At 30.8% G+C, this 26,272-nt stretch overlaps 1 protein-coding gene across 3 annotated transcripts in view; it reads left to right on the forward strand.

Moving 5' to 3' along the window:
* The first annotated feature begins 6,821 nt into the window (after positions 1 to 6,821).
* The window catches only part of LOC132715358 (glutamate receptor-like), a 47,396-nt gene continuing 27,945 nt past the window's right edge, over positions 6,822 to 26,272 (forward strand). The window contains exons 1-2 of one of the 3 annotated variants that reach the window (XM_060698350.1): positions 6,822 to 7,306; positions 13,946 to 14,092. In XM_060698350.1, coding sequence (XP_060554333.1) covers positions 7,216 to 7,306; positions 13,946 to 14,092 — 238 coding nt within the window. In that variant the 5' untranslated portion in view covers positions 6,822 to 7,215. The remainder of the gene's footprint in view (positions 7,307 to 13,945; positions 14,093 to 26,272) is intronic. The other 2 variants (XM_060698351.1, XM_060698349.1) reach the window with 2 other exon arrangements.

The following is a 26,272-nucleotide window of genomic DNA, read 5'->3' on the forward strand; positions in this document are numbered from 1 at the left end:
AAGAAAATTGTTTTGGCAATTTAGTGGTCATTAGCCTCGACGTGACCTCTCCCATCTTGTTGCCCGAAAATATCCGAATGAACCCAACATAATGGTTGTATCACACAACAGTTTGTGTTCACTATTGAACATAATGACCTCTGCACCGAACAGTATATCATCTGAACTGAACATAATGATAGTACCAAAAAACCACTGAACATAACGACCTTTGCACCGAACAACACATTGACTTGACTGAAGAAGATTTAAACAGCACACAAGATAATGATAGTACCATTTAAGATAATGATTGTACCATTCAACAGTTCTATTTCACGACTGAACAAAAGGAAGAAAGCACCCAACAGCATGTCATTGCAACTGAAAATAATAAAAGTATCACCAAATAATACACTGCCTCAGCCAAACAAAATGATAGTACCACTCAACTGTTTATTTTCATGGTTGAACATAATGAGAAGAGCACCAAACAGCATATTATTATAACCGAACATAATAACTGTAACACCCTACAACATATCTTTTTAACTCAACATAATTGTGTTTCCACATGCCTGTTTGTTTTAAGAACTGAACATAACGACTTATGCACCCGACAATACATTGACTTGACTGAATAAAATACAGTCAGCACACAACATAGCACTTCAATAACTGAGCACATTAGGATTTCCACCCAGCATTTTGTATCTCGGACTCAACAGAAAGACATTTAACCAGGTATATCATTCAATCTTAACATAAGACAGTCCAGGCGTTCCATAGTCAACATCACAACGGGTGCAGGGAAGGTGTCAACTGCTTATACGCTTTGATCAGGGACCAGTCATCGCCTGGTCTCGCCCTTGTCAAAAATATGAAAAACAAGATCATAAAGAAAGGAAAAACAGGACAGGACAAAAGGCAAAGCACGGACGGGTGATAACTTGAATAATACATAATAGGAAATAATAGACACCGACCAGGAAATTAAAGACGATAAATTAATAGGTCTACAAAGGTAAAGGGGAGTGGGGGAGGGGGTTTTAGGGTCGCGGAAGGGGAGAGGTGCAAACTTAAAACAAAATGATAAAACAAATCTAGGGGCAAAGGGAAGATACCTACCGTAGACGGGAAAACCACAAGAAGGGACAAGAAGTGTGACAGTATGAATACGAAACAGTAATATTTAATGTTACTGTTACTAACACTTTCAACTTTGCCGTGTGTACTTTCTATAGGGATTCCTTTTTTCCTCTATTTAATCAGAATTCAACATCCGAGGATCATGTATTCACACCTTTGATGTGTCTTTTTTTTCTTTCATTTTTTTTCTTTTATTATGATGTAATTATCAGAAAGAAAAATGTGTACATATATATTGTTACACATAGGAAATTGCAGACAATGTAATGGAAACAAAGCTCATGTTTTATACAAAACGGGGAGAAATTAAAGGACAAAACTATTGCAGTTATAATGATATTGAAATAGTAGTTCTAATTAATTTTAATTTTGTAGACACTTCGTGTTCGTTTAATTGTAACATCGCTTTGTTTAATCAATTCTTATCCAGAAAATTACTTAAAGGGTTGAACGTCTTGTTTTATATTGCTTGTCTAAAATACAGCTGAGAAAGTTACATTTGAATTTTTATAAACGTATATTGGAGTAGTTTTGAAGTCGAGTAACTGTGCCATATAGCATTATAGGGAACTTACAAAATTTTAATGTCACTCCGCGATATATAAATAATGTGCGCATTATCACTTGCAAATTGTATGATAGTTGTATATTTATTACCAAAATCTAATGTCGACAAACCGCCTCCGTGGTCGAGTGGTTAGAGTTGATGACTTCTAATCCAGTTACCTCTCTGGCGTGGGTTCGATACGGGAGATGTTTTGGTAGTTTAGCGCGGAGGAAGGTAGTCAAGTACTGGTGTAACTCTCCAGGAACGATGGTTAGGAAACTACCCATCTATATGACTGAAATACTGTTGGAAAAAGGCGTAAAATGACACAAACAAACAAACAAACAAACAAATAATGTCGACAATTGAGAATATATGATATAGACGAAAAACAGAATCCCTAACGAATGTCCAGAATAGAAAAAAAAAAGAAAAAATTTGCAGATCAGTTTGAGCATGTTTGTGGACAGTAATGGTCATTGCAACTTAAACATTAAAAATGTCCGCAGATGTGTTCGTTATTTTTGAATGTTTGTTTTAACTTTAAAACGTAAAGGCACATTATGCCCAAAAATGAATTATTTCATTCTTTAGAAAGGGTTACATGAGTTCTATAATATTTATGTAATTGTATTAGAGCATTTTAGATGGTTTTCTTTTGAAAAACGTATATCTGAGTGTAATATTATTTGTAATAAAAGTAGCAAAATGTAATCCAGGTAGTATTTTGTCTATCATACAAAATAATTAATCACTAAAATATTATTAATTGCAAAACAGCAAGAGAGGCAAAACATAGTTCAGACAATCGGACAACGAGTAACTGTTTGGAAAACATAATAGCACAACAAAATTATAAAACTTTTGAAAGATGTTCATAAAAACATTTCTAAGGCATGATGTGCTTTTCACTAAAATATCTTATGTACACTTTACAAATAAAAACTCAAAATACCGCAATATTTATCGTAGATATTCTTTTCATATTCAGTGTATTTATATTGTTTCCGAAAAAATCGTCTAATTCACTCTGATAGTAGACACTTGTCAAGTGGTTTTATGCAAATATAACGCGGCTTAAAAATCAGAGAAAGGGATAATGTCAGCAATGTCTGGGGATAACAGAACACACTATGACAGGTTGTAATCGTGTAGAAGGATCAATCACATGTGGTGTTTGACATTAGAGCTTCTTTAAATACAACACAGACTAGACGCATTCCTTCTTGATACAAAACGGTGTTAAGAAAGAAACAACAAGTGTGTGATATTTTAGAGGTACAGATAAATAAAATAATACGGAACGTGCTGATAGTTTATAATGGATCAATCGGTAGAGGTTAGGTCTGAGGATGATTTAGCCTTGCAGTCTTTACTGAGGAACGATATTTCATAGACTTATAAGATTTAATTTTGAATGATTTTTTAATTGTATTTGTTTGTCAGGAAATTGCGTCAACAAATTAATATGCATATTACTCCTAAACATAAAATAATGTTTTTATTATCTGCAATGTCACACGACAGCCCATAGATACTCGTGATTACTTATTGTTGAAAATGCACATTTTTATCTCGAAATATTATTTTTCATGTTATGCAAAGTAAAAAAAATCAATCTTCAAAAATATAGAATCGCTTTGACTCTGAGCATATAATAATACTTAAAGAAGTCCCTTGTCTCTATTTATCTTTACTAGCCGGTCTGATTGTTTGTTTTGTTTTGATTGTATGATTAATTGAGTCAAATATGGCATTATTTGAGATTAACGTTCGTGTTTAAACCTAAGTTGACAATCTCTTTGCTTACTGTTTAAATGTGATAAAGTACATGTTAATTGCATTTCAGTTGGAGTATTGAAAGAAATTATGGCAAAATGTATACTTATTTTGACTTTCACCTGTTCATTTACTATATACTCTTTTATTGATATAATGCCAATTTAACGTTATGTAACTGATATCAAGGGATAAAACTAATAAATATATAATGATATTTTCAACAATGTTTATAAATTCCTTACCACTTTCCAAGCCTGAAGTAATTTAATAGTCATCATAACACATACGCATCAAAGGCTCAAATTAGCTTCTTCTTTTGTTTGGTGTTTGTCAAACGCATTTAGTTAATATCTCAACAGTTTTCAGTAACATATGCTATTTCTAAAACAACTATCCTATTTCAGTTCTATTAACAAAACGATTTTCAGAATGTCATTTAAGCACTGCAGGTGTCAGTCTGTAGCTCAAGATCGATGAATTCATAAATACATTTTGTATATAAGGCAATAATAGGATTCGTAAACAAATTCAGTTTTGCAAAATAAACTACTTCTTATGTATAATACACATGATTGTTACTATATAAAGGTCTCAAACATACGTCTTTTATATCGTCGTGCTAGTATTATAAGGTCCTAAGTGCCATTATGTAATATTGTGGGAAATCAAGCTAAAAAATTAGCTAACAGAAAATGTGAACTCACTTATTATGAAGCTACGGACATTATTAATGTTTTCCACCGTTTTAATACACGATACAATTACTTTTTTTCAATCATAATGTATTATATATTTATTCACAAATAACTTAAAACGAACACAATTACAAACCAAAACTGGTATATAATTTTATATAAGCGTATACAATATATCAGCTTGCAAGCATAAATCTGGGTTTTTTGTCCTATATTTTTGTTGTTGTTGTTGTTGTTGTTTTGTTTTTGTTGTTGTTTTTGTTGTTGTTGTTGTTATTGTTGAAAAGCCCGTCTATCTGTCGGATGTCAAGGTTGAAAACCTAGCCGACGACCGAGTAATGACTGATAAAAAAGAACACATTAACCGTTAGAATTCCAACATCATCGGCGATCACATCACCATCAGCATCATCATAATACATTATAAACAAGAACAACGTCTAGTTATTAGTATTTATATGAATTATAGTTATCATTATCAGTAGTAGTAGTAGTGGTAATGGTGATAGTAGTGGTAGTCGTAGTAGTAGTAGTAGTAGTAGAATCATCATTAATTTTAATAACATCATCATTATAATTATCATCAACAGCATCATCATTATCATCAACAGAACCATAGTCTTAATAACTAGAATCACTCAGACGGAACTTGATTCAAGAAGTAAATCATCTTTTGTCATTTTATTCATTACAAATATATCTGCTTGGATCCTCATACTTTGTAAGCGACTAACAATATGTAATCAGTAACAGACAATCGGTTTGTTTTCTGTTACGTTATTCCATATAAAGTTATCTACCTTGAATTTGAGTATCATGAGATGAAATATGTTGTATATTATGACAATTGTATAATGAAAAACACATGACATTTCAATGTTAATTTAATTTATAGAGATAAGCTGGGAATAGAAAAGGAATTAGTATGAAATAAAAACAAATGCATATTTGTTATCGTTGTTAATGTTTGTGCGGTGATAAAAGTTTAATTGTATTTATGATATCATTTAAAATTAAATCGTATAATTGAAAGAATGATATGAAAATATTCTTATATTGTGTGTGATTATATCGACATAATTATAGCGAATATTTATTAATTTTCTCAGTGAAAATATGCCTGCCAGAATAGATTTATCGAGTTGCTTTGTAATCTGTACTATTAGTAATTTAATTTTACGGCGAATGAACATTATTCGTAAATTACCCCTGGCCTTGGTCTGGTGTTAAAACAGCGCACGAGGTTTCCCTAATTGATTTATCCACTCCTCTCGACGGACAAGTGTTCTTAAATGGCCAATAATTGTCTAGAAATGTGTCCAAGGGTCTCAAGTATTATCAATAATTAGGGACAGTTGAGCACGTTTTTTTTCTGATAGGCCTTAATTGATGATAACCCTAAGATATTGCCACAGCATGTATAAAGTAAAAGTACTATATAAGCACTCCTTTTCAATTATTGTGTTTTCAACAGGGAACATGATTCAGAGATCACTTGTTTAAGACACTAGAGTCATATTGTATTGTTTCTTCTTCTACTTCTTCTTCTTCTTCTTCTTTTTCTTCTTCTTCTTCTTATTCTTCTTATTATTGTTATTTTTATTATTATTATTATTTTTATTTTTATTTTTATTATTATTATTATTATTATTATTATTATTATTATTATTGTTATTAGTATTATTATCTTCATCATTATTGTTGTTATCATTATTATTATTAATAATAATAATAATAATAATAATGTTTGACATATGAAAATATACTCGTTCCTCTCTTATGGGCCATATATTTAAACAAATTGTTGTCGTTAGATTCAACAATACCTAAGATTTCTTTTGTTTATACCGCTCCGCTCTTGTTCAACGAGGTGCATAGACATAAACATTCTGTGAAATGTAGCGTGGTGAAAATAGTTTCTCTGTGCACATTTAAATTTCTACGCAACAATCAATCTGCCAAATTATCTTAATTTAGTGTAATTTAAAATTTTATAACAAATTGTTCCGCCACTGACTGACTGTACTGAAATTGCCCTCATTTTAAAATTATAATGATAAAAGATTATTTAAAATAAGCGGTTAACATCAAAGAATTTTAAGAAAACGCTAACAAACAACCGGTATTGCTAAAAGATATAGTACACTCCCTAGCCGAAATACTTACATTTAGTCATGCCTGTACCTTGGGAAGTGTACAATGCTTTAAGAAACTTGCGATAATATTAAATAATGAAATGCATTTTTTCCCTTTTGTTAAATCATTATAAATTGTATGTACACGCGTCCATTTTCGTAAAATGTTCAATTCATTTGCGTAAAATATGCAACTATTTGCTAGATATTTATTATAATCCCTTTGTTTTTATTGAAAACATGCAAAATGATTGCTTAAACAAGCAAACAAGTTCAGAATTCAATGGATATTAAATTTGCTTTGCTTCAAACAATAACAAAAATAATAAAAGCTCTTTGATGCGTATGTATTTATGTAATAAAACGCATGAAAACATAATCCCATAACATGTAAAAAAAAACATAACGTCGCTAAATATGCGTAAATATTATTGGAGATCACGAAGCACAAATACTCTTCTGAATCAGAAGCCTCTCGTGAACATAATCCTTATCAATGCTGTTTTAACAGCTATTTTCCTATGGCGTATGAAACGCTTAGACCCTCTATGCAGATTCCGATCTGATTCTAATTTGGCATTATACCATTTCCGTTGGATTCCTATGGAGCGCTGTTAATGGATAAACGGCAGGGAGAATCATAATCGGGAAAAACGACAGGCCCATGTAATCACGGAGCGGAATTTAAATTACATTTTCAGACCAAATTGAGGACGCTTTTTCGTTTGAAATTCAGTGTTATTTGATTAAGAACTCACAAGAACGATATAATCGTTTAGCGCATGCGCGTTGAGTCACATTATTTTTTTGTAAATATCTCCTTTTCAGAGATGGTGACTGTGTTTTGTAATGCAAATTCCAATAGAAATGGATTAATATGTGGAATTAAATCTAGATTTTTGGTGTGATTTGATATTGTTGCACAAATATGGAGTTATGGAGAAGACTCCGCATCACTGAAATCGTATATTTGTCGCCAGTTTTCTTATATTTTGTGTTTTGTACAGAATATCCCATCGGTACGTATGCTTCAAAATGTTTTTCTTTTCTAAGTGGTATTGATTTCTCAAATATAATCGATCTGGGACGTGTTATAGAGCACTATGTTGTTTTAGACCCATTTAAATACATCTTTCCTGGTATCCTTGTTTTTGTTTTCACACTAAATGCCAATTTAAAGTTTTATAGAATTTCTTTAATGACTGAAATTAGCCTAAAAGCAAATTCAGACATTTTGTGAAAACATCTTATAACGAAACTGAAATATCAATTTGGAAAACAAAATGGCCGAAGTGGAACACCCATGTGTAAAAAGCGCTTATAAAATGATATATAGAATAAACAAACATCAACATGGGGTATTTATTCACAAATGATATATGTAATATGTCGTGGTGTTGTATTTTACTTAGTTTTTGACTTCATATCAAGGTAACATAAGGTATCTTTTTTTAAAAGACATGTTTTTTGTGTCGTCACTGTTGTTTGTTTTATTACAACAATAACAACAATGCGATGTTCACAAAACGCAGAAAACTGTTTTTATGGTGTTTTTTTCCTACCAAAGTATATGTTATAGATATATAAAATACCATAGATTTTCCCCTGAAATAAATAATACACGAGGGATTAAATGTGTATTTATTATAAAACAATTGTGTAAAATTGCATATCATTCAGGGCATTTTAGTCACAATAAATATTGATGCATTTTTGTATGAAACAGTTACTCCTGCGAGTACAGACCAACCTTGTTTGAATATTATTTGGAATTTTTCAAATAGAGCAATTTTGTCACACACAACTAGTTACAACATCCCTTTCATTTTACCGCCCAACCTACACCCACCCCCACCCCCTTCCCCGAAAAAAGAAAGAAAAATGAGCTAAGCTGTTAATTCTTACAATATGAATATTTCTATATAAATTTTCTATACTAAAATACATACTGAGAGTAGAAGCATGTTTATTTCGCTGGTATTGATTTATTTCATTGGTAAAGGCCATACTTTTAAGTCGGTACACATTATTTGTAACTCTATATCAAAAGTTATACCATTCCGTGTCTTCAAAGAATTTTATCTCGAAACGTAATACCGTAAGTATTTTACTTTGAAAAGAAGCTTCTTCTGGTGATGAAGTACAGAGGCCATATGAAGTATGCAATGTGACATGCGACTGAAAATGCAAATTACATGTTTTCTGTAAACTGAATTGGTCTAAAAAGAAACATGTCTATTTGGTTACATAAACATTTTGATGGGTTTGTCGTTTTGATATTTGATTATTACTATACATCAGTAACGTTAAATGTCTAGTTTGTAAAATTGTTTAAGTGTACCAGAATTAATCCATTGGGCATTATAAAGATTTAACATAAAGTCCTAATGCTACGTTCAAGCTGTTCCAAAATGAAAATGATTAAATTCCTCGTAATTTATATTTTATCTGTTATATCTAATTAGTCGTTACAAAATAACACCTTTTGCCCAAAACAGATCGAGTGGGTTGTTAATTGTCAAAAGAGTAAACGTGACAAAGATTTATTTAATATATTCAAATTATGTCAAAGACTCCTTCAAATTTATTCGTTATTTTTTATATATTACGTATATTTAAAAAACACAGATAATTTTACTTACATGTATATATTACCAAAACATTGTATTAATAATGGTAACTTTTGTAATGGTAATGGAGAATATGTCATTGAAACAAATCCTTTGTTATTTACTTAATTCAAGGCAAAGAAACATTATTAATGTACTTGAGTGTAAAGAAGTTGTCCAAGTTTTATAATAATTGAATTTGGTATACTGTTTGGCTTTATATTCAGCGATTAATAACAAAGTTATCGTTAATTCGACCAACGAAGAATGACACATTGCTTAAGACATTTTGTCTGTTTTTTACCATTTCTGCATGAAGAAAAGAGCCGAAAAATATCCGGATGCACAGACCCAAAGTCTGTTTATCAATCTTGTGAACATTCGTTTCGATTTTCCTGTTATTCTGCAAATAATGACATATATTCTTTTATTATTCTGCTATTAGATTAATCAGTGTGGCTTTATTTTGTACTAAATAAAAAAAGAAATGTTCATTATGGCATTCTTCTATTCGACATCATGTTTGTTTTGTAAAATTATATGTGTTAACTTTATGTCTCTGCATTACTTGACGATTTTAAGCTCCATTTGTCCTTTGTCAATATAAATCAGTAAAACTCATAAAACTATGAGACGGTTAATGGCCCTGCATTTTTTCTACTTTGCTACTACATGTATAAAAAAAAACATTTTTTTTCTAGAGGACATTTCTTTATTCTGTCTACAAATAAAAATGGACCGATTTATTCTTCTAACAAAATCAAACAACACTAATATGTTCCCGGAATATTTACAGCTTTTACACGATAGCGCCACTCCAACCCTACTATATATATGATCTGTTTTTCCACACACTTCCATTAAATTTCCCGAGCAGAAAGGCTAAATAACTAAGTGTTTGCGTTATTCTGTTAAGACATGTAGAACTTTGTCAATACTCGATTCCCTTTTATTCAATAACGTTGAAGTGGTTGGTGTCAGTAGTTATTTGGAAGGAGGAGTTGAAGTGGAGTAGACCATTTATCACTGATATTTCCAGAGGGAAAACCATATCGATCCAAGACGTAAAATTCTTATACACTGTCCAATTGCTCTATTTGTGTCTAATGATTTTCTTATTTCCCGTTATAGTAAGGACCGGCTGCTCAATTTTCTGATGATTTTACACAAGCACAATGATTGCTATGTCATAGGAATTTTCTTTTCTCCTGAAATGTGAAGAGTCTTTGTAAACACACATATTATAGTATATGTGTAAATGTGCCACTGCATGTTTTCAATTTATAAGAATTACATATCATATGGTTTTGCATGGTGTGTAGCAATCACAGCATTTTAAAGAAAAAAAGAACACAATAATTAAAATGCACAATTGTCTTTTGAATATGTAGACGAGCTATACATGTTTGGTGCTTTTGTAAATTTTTATTCGTTTTATTTTGGAAAGCCTTTTATTCAAGCATGAAGAATAAACATATAATTTCATAAATCAAAATTATTTTTACTTTCCAAAGAAATACTAAGAGAAAAAGAAACGAAGTTAGAGTACAGCCAATGGGTAGTGAATTATAAATATGATAAGAAACTGTGTATTATAAAAAGACATGAATTACTTTATTATCATCAATTTAATAAGTACATGTATATTTATTATAGACAGGTTGATAACAGAAACACCCTGTGCTAATGAAATATTTATTGAAATCGACTATTTGTTTGTTTGTCTTTTTTCTTGATTATTATATACAAAGCATAGGAAGGATTGAAGTTTCATTTCTATTGCATTTTGTTTTTGATAATTGGTGCAATCAAGATCATAAATGTGATAAACCGATTTATAAATCAACAAAGTTTATCAATACATGTTTCACTTTATTATGCGTTTTCAGTTGATATAAAGCAAAACATATATTCATCAACTTTGTTGATTTATGTATCTTTATTACATACAACCAAGATAACTAATTTTTATTTTTAATCGCGTCATTCTCTTACATAAAAGTTTAAACTTGCCGAAATACATGACGTTTTCAAAGCAAGTGCTAATATTTCGTGTCGAACATGAAAGATTACTTCTTTCCGTTAGCTGTGTCCATTTGAATACATTGTCTGATTTAGCATAATGCACGGTATAATTCCATCACTTAACACTACATAGATGTATGCCTTAAACAACAGCTATATTTTGATGAAATAACCATCTTTTGTTAGTTTCTGTGATATGATGTGCTTAGATTTTCCTTATTTCACATATTATTCGGTACAAAAGTATGTTAACATGTTTAGTTTAGCTGTTGTTTCCTGCCATCGTTTGCGTCTTTTGTGTACTTTCTTTTGTCTTTTGTATATATTTTTTTGTCTTTTGTGTACTTTCTTTTGTCTTTTGTATACTTTCTTAACACATTACAAACTGTATTTGTAGTTTCCAATCTTCCAATGAAATGGTTTTTTTTCCAGTAATCTATTTCAATTCAGCCAAACTATGTTGGCAAAAGCCAAATTATGCTGGCAAAGACCAATTACAAGCATTTGATTACTTTAATTATTTTTATCTTTAGTATGTGAGCAAAAGTAATCAGTCTCGAATTTAATTACTATGATAAGAATTTTAACACACATATTGAACGAAAATTAACACTGTTATAAATTTAAACGAAATGAATAATACATGAATAGAAGAAGAATGTGTAATAAATGCCAATGTAAGCTGACAAAAGTACATGTGTTAAGCCTTGTCATTTCTAATCTTTAAGTTTTGTTAAAAATTACTGGTAATGTAGTACATGTTTAAAGCAGAGTAATAGCACGTTTTTCATTTAAACAAATAACTTACACAATGCGGAGGTTGACGTGTTGAAGTATCAGAATTGCAGCCATCGTTTAACCCTGTGTGATCGTAAGAAGCGGCTGAATGGGTTCAAATTATTAGAGCCTATGCACTTTAGCTTCAGCAGGTTAGGTAGTTTTGATCCCTAATTTTGCTTTTACAGTTTGTAACACCCAAGGTTTGGCAAAATCATCTTTCCTGTTTCGTTACCATAAGACCTAAACTGTATTGGTGTGCCGTAACACGAAACAAAACAAACCTACTCACTTATTTATCAAAACATGTACACTACAGTGTAATAATTTGACTTACAAAATCTAATTTAGCAATGATGATGATTGGAGCATGCCACCAGTATATGTCAGGTTGACATGTATATCCGTGTAGAGTGGCTGGGCCTTACATTTATGGCTGCACAATTTGTGCATTATTTAGAAGAAGTTGAAACCCAATTCAACAAATCCATTAAATAAACGCAGTAAAACAGCGTTTATATGTAATTATGTAATGGGGAAGTTAATGTTGGAATAACAAATATTATTGTACAAACAAAATAATATCGGGAGAATAAGTTCTATCTGATTGAACGCGACTACATTTTATGTGTGCTCGTTAATGCAAATGCATTTACCGTACAGTTATCGAATAGTGATAATAAATCAAATTCAATTCATATGCTACAATGTACATACTATATGACATATATTGAAATATAAATCGTTGTGTATATTTAGATATGTAAAACTCGTATTTTATAACCCAAGCCAACGTAAATAATTTTATAACTTCTACCAGTAATCAAAACGTTCGTGTCTTTATAAGCAGATACATTTATTCTAAGACAAGTCAACGTTTAAATTATAGTAACATTTCAATAATATTTTAGCTGAGTTGGCTATATATTTCATAAAATTGACTGTTATGATGGTGTTTGACCAAAAGTTCATATTTCAAAATGTTAGGGATCATATTATATATAAAGTTGCTTATAATATAAAAGGAATACCCCTTCCATTGAACGTTACATGTAAAGTCCGATGGATATTTACAGAAATTACCTTTGGCCACGTGAGATAAATATCGTTCTTACGAAGTAAATTATAGAATTGGGAGATTTTACATCTTTTTGCATTCACCTGTTCACTTAATATATACTCTTGGATGGGCATACAATCACTTTAGAAATGTACCAATTTTGTTATAATGGCTTTCATAATCTTTAGAATAATGAAGCAGTACATTCTGCAATCTTATAAAGGCATTGCTTACACCTATCTTATGTGTTAACTTCACTTTTTTAAATTGCTTATTACACCTACTGAAGGTGTTAAATACTTACAATAATGATATAGTTAACATTTAATGTTCCTAAATAGTGCTTTCTGTAAAGGGCAGATCAGCAAAAGTACTGATTGTACAAAGCTACTGAATGATTCTACATTTTCTTTGGACAGTGTCATGCAATTAAATTATAGTGCATGCAATGCGAACTATTGTATCACCATGGCCATGGTACATAAGGTACGTCCTTAGAGGCTACAGGACTGACAGACGTCTTGCCGTTTTCATCTAGATTCGATGATAGTAATATAAATGAGAACATATCCATAAACCTGTCGTCTGAGTACACGGAATCAACCATCAACGAAGTTTCATGCCCTTTGTGGAAATATAATTGTAAAAAGACATCATTAATAATTTTTGGATTAGTAAGATATATTACAAAAAGATAACTTTAAAAATTCGGTAGAAGTAGGGGCTAATGGCGTAGTAAAATATAAACGGAATATTTTCAATTGTTTCGATATGATCAATATACAATGTACTATTTTGTAAAACTCATTGTACTTCAAACACATATAATAAGTCCGTAAACTTTTAAGGGAAAAAATGTCCTTTTCTTTGTGTACATGGGAAATATTTGGTCATAAACACAGTAAAATTAGATTGTATTGTCCTGTATTTTTTAATTTGATGTTAACAGTCCAAAATTAGCCTTTAAGATTAATTATTTATAAGTGACGAATGAAAGTAGTGTTTGAGTCAACATTTTGTCCTTTTGTGTCAACAATATGTTGCCCATATTCCCCAAGGCATAGCCAACCAATTCTTCTATCGTGTTTTACTTCATAATCCATTAACATTTTATTTAAATAAAAAAAAACAAAACATAAACTAAAAAATAAAATAAATGAAAATAATTATTTTATTTTCTATTGCAGGTGCAATTTTTGATGAAAACTCTTCTGATATTAAATACGCCTTCGAGAAGGAAATAGAATTTTTAAGTCGTCAACCCGACGCTATTCCAATTAAAGCGGAAATACAATTATTAAAGTCCACTGATAGTTTTGCAGTCAGCAATGCAAGTGAGTTATTTTCTTTTTATCTTTCCTCATTGTTTTCGTTATTCACTAATAAGTATTTCGTTTAAAAATATTCATATAAATGATATACATTCTGGTACATGTTTTGCATGTGCCAGATGAACAAATATAACACGACCAAATAAAAAAAATCGTCGTGGGCATATTTGTGATCTGATATACCATTGCAGAGACATGAGTGACTATGAGTTTGGTTGAATATATTAGTTGAAATATGAATATGTTGAACAAGAAAATGACTTTGAAAGTATCCATGGATTTGGTACTTGTATGTTTTTTGTTGTTGTATTGTTTTATATTTTATTTTAATTTTGTTAGCCCCAATCATTCTCTTCATATTAGAAAGATATTAATGTTATTCCAAAATCACGCATAGCGTAATGTCTAGAAGAATAGGGTCGAAATTCTGTTGGTCATCTTTGTTATTTCATTTATATGAATAAAAAATATTGTAAAAGTACCAACTTTTGCAAATGTCATGTCACAACATGGCATATATGTACACTTAACGAAACTTATAAGTACTCCGACCAATTTTTTATTATATTGTGTTAGAATTACTATAACTAGTCTAAGTCGATACTGTATAAACTTTAATCATAGTATCATCATTTTATAATCATAGTAAATGCATTTTACAATAACTCAAACTTAACAGAAAATCAGTAACTGAGATCACCATTGTAAAAAAAACTAATAACATATATTTTGAAAACCGGAGTTTTCCTGCAAGTTTGAAATCGGAGTACTTATAAGTTTCGTTAAGTGTAGTACTCTGATGATTATTAATTCATTTGACACCTAGTTTTAATCGACAGTTGCAGTAGTGTTTTCTTCATATGGAAGCAAAAAGCACTTTACAATGTCAGTCATCACGTGCTACACATACATATGTAGGTCATTATTAAAAAGATTGTTTAAATGTAGGGAGAAGACATATTTACTTAATAAACACACTTATTTTTATGGGTTAGTCTAAAGTTTTATTTTATACATATTTTAACTTAGCACTATCGCAAGACTGTTTAAGTATTCGGATGTCAAAATTATACTAGCAATTTACGTAATTAATTGAAATAAAAAACAATATTTTATCAACTCCTGTTCATTGTTTAGCCTAATACCATGCTGTAAATAGTTTGACAAATTTTGTTCTTATACTGTCAGCCATTAAATAGAGAACACTGTGTAAACACTATAAAATATCATAAAAATTTAAATAAATAAAGCTTCATTTTAAGTATCCATTCGGTAAAGATTGCAACAAATTTAAAAGATATAGCGTCACCAGAATGCTTATACTACCAAAGGCACTAAATCAAAATATTATCAAAGTTGTTCATTGAAACAAACGGTGCAAAAAACGGAAGTATTACTCTGGAGAAAAAGTTCCATGGTCCATATTTACCTAATTATACACTTATCGTATAATTAGACATTATGATATCAAAATATGTTGAAGGTTACAGAAAATGGTGATTGTTTTGCCCTATTTATAGTGTACTGAAACATACTAATTATACCTCCCGTGACTAATAAGTCATATATTTATTAATTTAAATATTAATAATAATATCACACTGCGATGTGACATTTTCACCAACACGTTGGGAAAAAAGGACTTGCCAAATTAGAGGTCTTCATTTCAAAATGTGTTGCAAATAACATTTCAAAATGTGTTGCAAATAAAATCATTTCAGACATTGCAAAACTTAAAGATAAATTTAAACTTGGTGATAAGTCGCTGCAGTGTTCTTCCTATAAATGTTGGGTGTCCGCGGCCGAGTTGTTACGCCGTTGACTCGAAACCATTTGAAACTCACCGCTTTATGTTCGAATCCCGCCTGGGATTTTGCATTATTTTATATGAGTAAGCTATCAAACTAGTTTTACAGAACGTGGATGGTTATACTCAGGAATCTGCTCCTGCCTGTAATAATGCATGGATGGGTAACTGAGGTCTTCATTCACACTAAAGCTGGAAAGTCGCCATATGACCTATACTGTGTTTGTGCGACATAAAAACCAACTAAAAAACTGAAAAAGTTATTGTCAGAATATTTTCAATATTACATATTATAAAAATTATATATTAGATCCCTCTCCTCTAAGGGTGATATTAGATAATATTAATCATAGAAAGGTGAAGTTTACCGATGTTTCCAAGAAAAAATTTTTCAAACTCATCAGACAGTATGCAAATTCGTCGTCTGTTTCACTGCTTTGTATAATTCATACATTTATATGAATGATATACAAGACAAAATGACGTGAAAAGATATTATCATTAAAAACATAAAAAATATTATAATAATAATACAATAAACGTGCTGAAAATAAGTATGGAAACAAATCAGGCGCAATGTAGCTTAATATCAGGTACGCTGCATTTATTTGTGTTGATGTGTCAGAATCGAAATTATATATCCAAATCGATGATTTTACTGTTTGTCGTTCCAATGCGCATAATTATATTATAATTCCTCGCACCCGAACTCCAAACAGTGATCTTATTTAGCAATAAAATCAATGTTTGGGAAATACTATTTCTTAAATAAAACGTTCTTAGTTGTTTGTACAGATAAAGTCGACAAACAAAATATACAGAACAGAACAGAACAGAAAGTTTATTTTGACGTATACAAAGTACATAGTCAATTACATTAATACATTCATTCATACATACATATATACAATCACAAAATCAATGGATAGTCTGCAAATTTCTTGAAGGTGAACAGTTTAATCTATTTTGTTTCCTTCAGTATAGGATATGACATAATCAGTTTAACATATATTACATAGTTTAATATTGTGTTTCGAACATGTTGACAAAGATAGCGTGAATTTCACATACATTATTGTGCCACTTGCAATAAAGTTATCTATATATACGTAATCAACATCCGATACAAGTGAATAACCAACTATAGTATCACACTATATACTTTTTTGAAGGGGAATAGTACTCCAAAACTACAGTTAACCTTAAACGAAAAGAAAGGGAATGTTAACAATTGGCTATTCCAAAAAATATTTCGATTGCAAAGTTGTAATTTAAGAAAAAGCCTTACGACTAACTTGGGTCATAAGACAAAATAATCTACTTAATACATTTCTTAACTGTGCACAGTCATAAGACATATAACTAATAATCTATTTAATTAGAACTGTACGGTTGACCAGAAACATCCATATAAAGTTTGCTATCTTTTCAACAATGTTTGGCTTACTTATAATATATTTGCATAACTAAATATAACTCATCATCTATTAAATTAGAACTGTACGGTTGACCAGAAACATCCATATAAACACTATTAAGCTTATAATAAATAACATCTTATTTACAACATCAAACTATAAACATACATATATACAAACTAACACAGTCTGGTTGACCAAAGCAACCATATAAACACTAACCGGCATATAATAAATAGAGCACGTTCAATATTTCAAGACAATTTTACACTAATTGGTAATATTAATAATCGAATTTCTTATAGACATTGCGTTTTTACAGTATAACCCTAATTTATAAAGAGCAGTCTTATTTTCTGTTTGTAACAATTCTAAAAACTTATAAACACTTGGTTTGATATAATAATATTTTGCTATAAATTTTTTACGTAAATCTGTAAAGATAGGGCATATAATAACAAAGTGGTATTCATCTTCTTAATCTAGTGAATGGCAATATACAAGTCCATATTTCCTAAAGCTATTTATTTTGAAACGGCCGTTTGCTGATGTCAAACTGGTGATCTATGTTTCTGTTCTTGTAAATTCAATATTTCTGACAAGCTTGAACACATTTAATAAAATATTCTTAAGCAAACATATATTTATCTGAATGTTTTTTTTTCAAATAACGACCTATTTCCCCAGATGTTATCCTTATAAAAAGCTGAGTTTAAATCACTTCTTTCCTTAGAAGTTATACTATACTGAAACACTGAATTGTAACTCAAAACTTGTTCGTTATTGTTTTATGATATCTATTCAATACTAAACCATTTCAATTAAATCTCTGAGAAACTTTAATTACACCACACGGAGTAATAAATCACGAAGAGCAAGACGCGTTATCAAATGTATCTAATGTCAAAGTATTTGAGGGAGAATATCATCACAGAAATAACATGTACATTGTTTATGGAACGGAGGGATAATGCGATTCCGTGTTTAATTTGAGAAGGCGTAGGAAAATATTTGAGTAGGAAAGAAAAGATAAATATTTATGACAAAACTTAGACATACTTTATAAAAAGTGTTGTTTTACCTGCACGTTGAATAAATGTAGACATAGTAAAATGCGATTGACATTTAATTTATGTTAGCAATGCAATACCTCGTTTGATTTAAGATAATTATATAAACCAAGTCCAGCTTATTTTTACCGTGATACCACCAACCCCATTCCATTCTCCTCCTTTGTAAGATTATTCTAATGTAAAAATGATTTTAAATGCTTTGACAAATACAAACTTTTGTAGATATTAAGTTGCCGTATTTTTATGTTGGTAACTTTACGAACAGATCATTTTATTACATGAAGAATGCAACTTTTTGAGCTATATGGTAGTTATTATTATCTTGCCAATTTGCATGTCGGTCTGACTTTACTAAAAAAGCAGTCAAAATCCTGAGCTTTATAATGGTACAATCACTTAATACATATATAACATTGCTCATTCTATTAAACATGTCATAAGCGTTTTTTATCTGAAATGAATTATTCGAATATTGAGGCACTTTTTTCAACCAACATCAATATTCCCTCTGACCAAAGAATGTCTTGATCTTTACTTGTTTATACAGATTTAGACAACACCAATGTAAAACAATATTTAAAAGGAAATGTAATAAAGAACGTCAATACCAATTGTTTACCCATTGTGGGTGAGGGGTTGCTCTTAAGGGCTGAAGCATTAGAATTTCAGCCATTGTTTGCCCGTGCGTGATTGTAAGAGGCGACTTATTTGGTTCGAATAAAAGGAGTCTATGCTTCTCTTAGCTCCAGCAAGTGAGGTGGTTTTGACTCCTGGTGTTACTTAAAGTTACTTGAACACCCGAGGTTATCCAAAATTATCTTTCCCGTTCGGAGCAATATGACCTCAATTGTGTTGGTGCGCCGTAAAACCAAAGAAACAAACCAATTGTTATGTCTCGTATTTTGTAGTCTCATGTTAGCCATGTGTTATGAGGATTGTAATATCATCTTTACGACTTTTATTCAGACTTGTCATAATTATGGTTCAAGATTTTTAAGGATATTTTAATAGACAAATAGATATGATGACTAACTAAGCAAACAAACAATTATTATGGAATGAGTTGTGCGTAATCTTTATCTAGAACAAGTATTTATTTATAATAAATGAAAACAGCAAATGAGATAATGAAATAATTTGGATAATTATATGCTCCAATAATACTTATAAAAAGGCGAATGACCATTGGAGTTAGTATATGCGTAAAGCAACATTCAACATTGGTTTCTTACAGTTTCAACAGTTTTGAACTGTTTCTAACATGTACAATTTATCCCATACTAATGATCTTTATGTTATTTCTATATTCATCTACTACTGTCAGTCTTTCAACCTACGGCATTTTCCAGAACGTGATATAATATAAAACCTCCATAACTTTTTATCGTATAATTTCTTTTCACTTAGACATTTTAATACAATAGTTCAAATCAGTGAGTGAGTGGGATATATCTCAAGGGTAACGGCAATTATGAATTTATGGTGAAACTGAGTGTGTCCTCATCTTTAATGGTAAATCCCAGCCTTATGTAACACTGAATAATGAAAACATGTTTTGTCAGTTAAATCATTGAATGTATCTTACACAATCGCAATGGAAACTAGGAATATTATATTTTTGAAGCTGTATGCAAGCATGTTTACAATATATCTGGGCCGAAGCCAAATGTTGCATTTATTTACATTCATCTTCTATCTTGCTTTACATACTGGCAAACAAGAGCACAAGACGAAAACAGAAACAAGTTACGCATGATTCAACACAGAGATAAAATGTTCATAATGTTACATTTCGAAAACATTAAGCGTATTTTGTTTTTCATTTTTATGTTACAAGCATTTAAAAGAGTAAAAAAAACTATAATATCGCGACACTACGGTGACAAGCGATTACTATTGTTGCCGTGCAGTTCTGACCATTTTTTTTTGAAGAGGCCAAACTTCAAAAAGATTAAGCAAAAGGGCGGGACACGTTTAAGAAGGTGATTTCATGTTTAATAAGAAAAGATTTTTATCAATCCTCACGAGTATACGTTATGTGACTGAATTAGATAAATACAATTTAAAGCCCATTTTTGTAACAAAATACTTTTTTATATATTCCGTTGACTGGTTTAATTTACAGTGAAGTGAAGTTTATTTATTTGAGATTTAGTAAAAATACACGAAAGGTGTAATTTTTGTTAACTATTCTCGAAAGTAGTGTAAGGATATTTTGTTTTTTCTAAAGTTAAACATAAGAGGGGCTATGTACAGGGTGAATGCATTCGGCAGTGCAAATGTAAGTAAGCATTTGTATGTACACCTAATCATAGATCGGGCTTCTAATAACTTAGGTTTGTTTGTTGTTTTTTTTTTGGGGGGGGGCACATCTTGCTTTTTTTCGTAACTTTTATAATGGTTCAAATCAAACGAATCATTTCTAAATCCATGGGACGAAATTTTTGTTTTTGTTAATTTATCAAACATTAATTATAAACATGACAATGTAATGTATAGCGAGCTGTCTAATAACTTAACTTCCTTTAACAATCACTTACATAACTAGGAGAGCACGACAACCATTTAGGAATATTTGAATTTGAAATTGTCGAACATATTTCAAGATAATCATTCTATACGATTGAACATTTCCACGAGTCGTAATTATAAAAGCTCGCAATTACAAATAATTTGATCGATTGTAATACCGTTTCCCTGTTCCTGGGAATTGAAATGAAATAAAACAAAAGAATTGGGACATTCAAACATTGCTTCAAAGAAAGGAATGCAATTTTAAAAGATTCTGTTAAAATCGAGCTTCGTTGCTACGTATAAACTTGACACAAAGGATGACAATTTTATGTCTATTTATGTTTAATGAATAATTTAGCTAAATCATTACATATAATTTCAAGAGCAAAATCATCTGATACAAATAGTCGATATTTTGTATCAAAGTCATGCCAATGTTTAAATACATCAAACCGTAACTTCATTTATTGTCATCAATTTTTTAAAGGCAATACAATATCATTTGAACCTTATAGTAGTAAGGTCTCCTATGAGCATTATATATGAATAAAACGAGTACACTTACAGTTACTTCGCACGCATTATTTATCTGTTTCAAATAATTAGACATGATAGGGCAAAACAAAAAAGTACGATTTTCAAAGTACCATTAAACAGTTATATCAATTTTGATATTAATAAACAGGAAACTATCATATATCATGCAATTATGATGATAAAAATTTATCATCATGGGAAAAAATTAACATTACCTACAAGGCTTAGTATGAAGTGTGCCGGGCTTATTTAGACAACTTTCTCAGTAAACTTAAATTAACTGTTAGAAAATAATTCATACATTGCATTTACCATATTTATATAGAACATAAACACTCGTTTCTTACACATGAACACAGATGTTTATATATATCCAAGCGTACGTTGTAATTTCGTCTCGTTCATAGCATTGTCATTGTACATTCTACAATGTTTTAAACAAGTGAATCCCATTAAAATGAATAGCACAACAACGTTTGTTTTGTCTTTTCTCTACATTCGATGAAATAGAAGATTGTATCTAGTAAAATGGCACAATAAGAAGAGCACAATAGTTTTGATGTTTCATTTAAGCACAGAAAATTCTCAACAGCCATTGTATAAATAAGAGATACGCTGTACATGTACAATAGCGCTTGCGAATTAAGAAGGTATCATGTCATTGTTTTCTATCTTAGTTGAATGAATCAATTAAGAGGAGTAAAACACTTTGATAAGGCTTCTCAACAGCCATTGTATAAATAAGAGATACGCTGTACATGTACAATAGCGCTTGCGAATTAAGAAGGTATCATGTCATTGTTTTCTATCTTAGTTGAATGAATCAATTAAGAGGAGTAAAACACTTTGATAAGGCGTCTGCCATCAGAAACAAAAGATAATCTTTTCCTAATATCTTTCTATTTTCAATATAAAATCAAAGCACAGAAGGCGCTGAATTTGTTTGGGTCTCAGAATGTCAGAAAGGTGAAGGTTGTCAGATTATAAAACAATTTGTTTGTTTTCCAGTGTTTTGACTGTAGTAAATTGGCTATAAGTCTAATTGCAACACTGATGGTCAATTCAATGTTTATTTGACTTAAATTTTTTTTAAAAAAAGATGAGTTGTCTCAAATGGGATTTGAATTCGAGACCTCTCGATTCAAAAGCGAGCGTGCAAACCCCTCGACCACGGTGAAGTTATATATTAACAGCCTGAAGAAAACCATATTATTCTAAATTTGGGTTTGTAACTCTTATTATTTCGACGCTAAACACAGATGTAAATAATCATGGAGCTTACTGTAAGCATGTATATCTATAAAGAATGAAACAATATTAGAAATTTTCGACCATTCCGATTCGGGAACTACTTTGCTTGAAAATTAATGCGCCTGTCATTTGACAATCTTTACGCATTGATCTCCCCTGAATTTTTCGGCGTTAGTGTACATATAAAGGGAAGAAACCGCTTCAAAAAAAGTGGACTACTTTAGGCATTTGCAATTAACAGCATTAGGCTCTGAAATTTCGCTACCATTATTTGTTTGGTCTGACGACCCAAACAAATAAAAACTGGTTCAAGAAATTGATCACATTTGACATATAAAAACACTTAAGTGTTACTGTAGAATTGAATATTTTCTTTGATATGTAAATGTATATACAATTTTCCAGTATAAAACTATATTTTAAATCACTGCAAAAAAAATACAAGGAAACAAAAGACAAAAATGAAAAACAAAGAAAAAACGGACAATAAAGATGGAAACAGTATCAATACTTGCGCGATATTTTTGTCTTCCAATATAGGGAAGAAACTTTTGTTAATCTACTTTTAATTGTATAAATAGTTGAGTATACGTTTCAAAACATAAATGTACAGTTACGTATTGTAAAATTATAAAGAAAAGACTATTTGTATATACTTTTTTATAAAATAAATATATCTGCATAAGCAATTCATAAATTGTATCATGTTTATTTAATAATTGATTGACTTCATTCGAGCCGCGTCACGACAAAACCAACATAATGGGTTTGCGACCAGCATGGATCCTGATCAGACTGCGCGGATGCTATCAGTTTCTCTACTTGTTATAGAGTTTGTAAGCGAACAGCATGGATCCTGATCAGACTGCGCGGATGCCCAGGCTGGTCTGGATCCATGCTGGGCGCAAACCCATTATGTTGGTTTTGTCGTGACGCGGCTCATTTTATGATCATTTTTCATTGTCAATGTAAGTTAAATTGACTATATAGTCCAAAGGATTGACTGATAGTGATTGGCCAACAGACACTGGAAAATGCTTAGGATATAATATAATTCTGCCTTAAAAATAAGACTGTCCCACTATTTTTGTAAATTGAACGTTACAGGGCAAATTCCGGTGAATATGTACTAATCAAACAAACCCTCGGATCATGTGAGTTATTTAATGTTCATGCGAAGCGAAAAATGAATTTGAAAAGATTTCTTTCAAATAGTAGACTTATTTTGGCTTTCATCTGTTCACTCACTATATACCATTGGATGGGCATAATGTCACAATTAACTATCTAAAAGTATGTTTTACTGTTGGAAATGTTGATTTTTATTTTGAAGAATTTTCTGGTATCTGCAATGTCTGTCTCTGGAACATTCAAATTAATTCATAGCTTAAAGTATCAGCGGTAGTGCACATTGTTAGACTAAAGTATTAGTTATTTAGCGCCATTCACATATTCAATATTTTGCGTAATTCCCAGAAATATTTGATATTGCAAAAACAAATGTTGTGAACTCTCGAACTGTTCCAAGTAAAAATAATTATTAAACAAAAATACACAGTGGTTATAAAACCAAACTGTACGCGTCGGACTTGCTTGCTTTGAAGCTGTGGACAATATAATCCACATATATTAGATGGACATTAAAGTCATTTTAATGCTAAGATGTACGAGATAATTTAACATTGCATTGTTCAATACGGGGCTATATTTGGACGAATACCCAGCTGGAGAAACCGTATTGGACGAATCGCTAGACGAGTCCAATATCAGTTTGGAAGTAGTGTGCGACTCCCAATCTATACCGCTGGGGTGTATTTTGAAAAGCCTATTATTCAAGATCTGCCCACACAAGTAAAAGAATGGGCAATTTGTAAAGGCAAAATATTTCTTAAAATAAGTATATGTCAAAAGTCATCATCATTTGTCAGCAAATCGGAATAATGGGTTCCATGTCTATATTTACTACATTAATAATATATTTATCTAGAGAAAAAAAAGCTGTAAGCTGGACACAATTGTTAAAGTCTCCTATTAAAGCGCAAAAAGCACTCAGACAAACGTTATTTGAAATGTTAATGGCTTAGACAAACGAACTATATGCATGGCAAAACGTCGTCAGTTTAGCGAAACGGAATTATTACAATTGTGTTCCGCACTGAGAAGTCCAAAGGGCAATGGGTTTGGAAAATTGACCAATATTTTATCATACTTTTGTCGTAAAAAGTAATTTTAAACACCGAAGTAACTTCTCTCACATGTATAAACTATCGCTAAAAGTTATACTAGCAATTTACAGGATGACGTAAGCGGTCCGACAAAACGGCTTGACAGTCATTATTATAGGATCGCTAAAAGTTAGTGGTATATATCAGCGAAGTATATTTAAAAAAAAGAGATTTATTTATTCATTTTACTTTAAATGTCATTGTTAAAAGCTATATATTTTCTTTTCCCGTAGACCAACTCTTCCAATTTTGTTTAAAAAATGTCAAATTTGGTATATTATTAAAATAGGACACGACAATATTGATCTCATAACATGAAAGTGACCTATTGGAAAACAAAACCTTTTAGTTCATTGCCTAGCAAACAAGCTACAACTGTAAAAGAGAAATAAAATAAAAATTAAGCTTAACATTTTAATGTGAAAAATGCAGATTTTTTTTATTTAGAATTCTACATATAAGGTTATAAAAGTTGCTACGTTCATAGATACAGCATCCTCCATCATAGCACCGTCTGAAATTGTATACAATCTCCATTAAAATTAAGTTTTGGAATCAATGAGCCCGAGGAACCAAAAACATTTTCACAATTAACCCGTACATCTAAGTGTGAAAATACAATGACAATGTAATATTTACCGCTACTTTATTTCTCATTTCAACAACATTGAAAGACTTAAGATGTTAATCCAAAAATTTATAGCCGGAATCTTTAATTCTCGTGGTAGTTGTGCAGGAATATCTGTTGTCGAAGTAACCCCAGTGGGGCCACAAATTACATGTTTGTGGATAGGTCGATAGAAATCTTCAAGACTTTTATATCACGTATTTACAGGAAAACAGTTCTCAGGGGAACATCATATGTCAGTTGCTAGCATTTTCCTGTAACAGTGTCTTCAAGAAGTTATTTGTGATCAATATCTTCTAGTTGTTTCCCGCTGTGGATATGATTTACCGTCTTGCTGGGTGACATATCTGATTAACAAAACGGTAACGCTTATAAATGGCTGATGCTGTAGCTACATATATAGCATCTAGCAAAAAAAAATTGCACCCCCACCGGCTGCATAAAAAAAGGTCTAGCATTAAACATACATAAAGACAAAATTTAAAATTTAAAAGAATAATGGGTCATACTTAAGAACTTCTAATACTTCTCTTGGAAAATTCAACAAACATAATTCCCGTCTAGATAAGTTCATAAATGACATATTACAACCTAGTATTATGTTAGTAAATTATGCAATGTCATTACATGTAACACTACAATTCAGAAAAAGACTTGTCAGACCACAATAAACTTATTTTCAAGTTCGAGATGGACGAAACAATGTACTGTTTTAAACTGTCTCTCTTTT

The sequence above is a fragment of the Ruditapes philippinarum genome, unplaced genomic scaffold, assembly GCF_026571515.1.
Source record: "Ruditapes philippinarum isolate M1 unplaced genomic scaffold, ASM2657151v2 ctg365_1_1_1_1, whole genome shotgun sequence".
NCBI classification, from domain to species: Eukaryota; Metazoa; Mollusca; class Bivalvia; order Venerida; family Veneridae; genus Ruditapes; species Ruditapes philippinarum.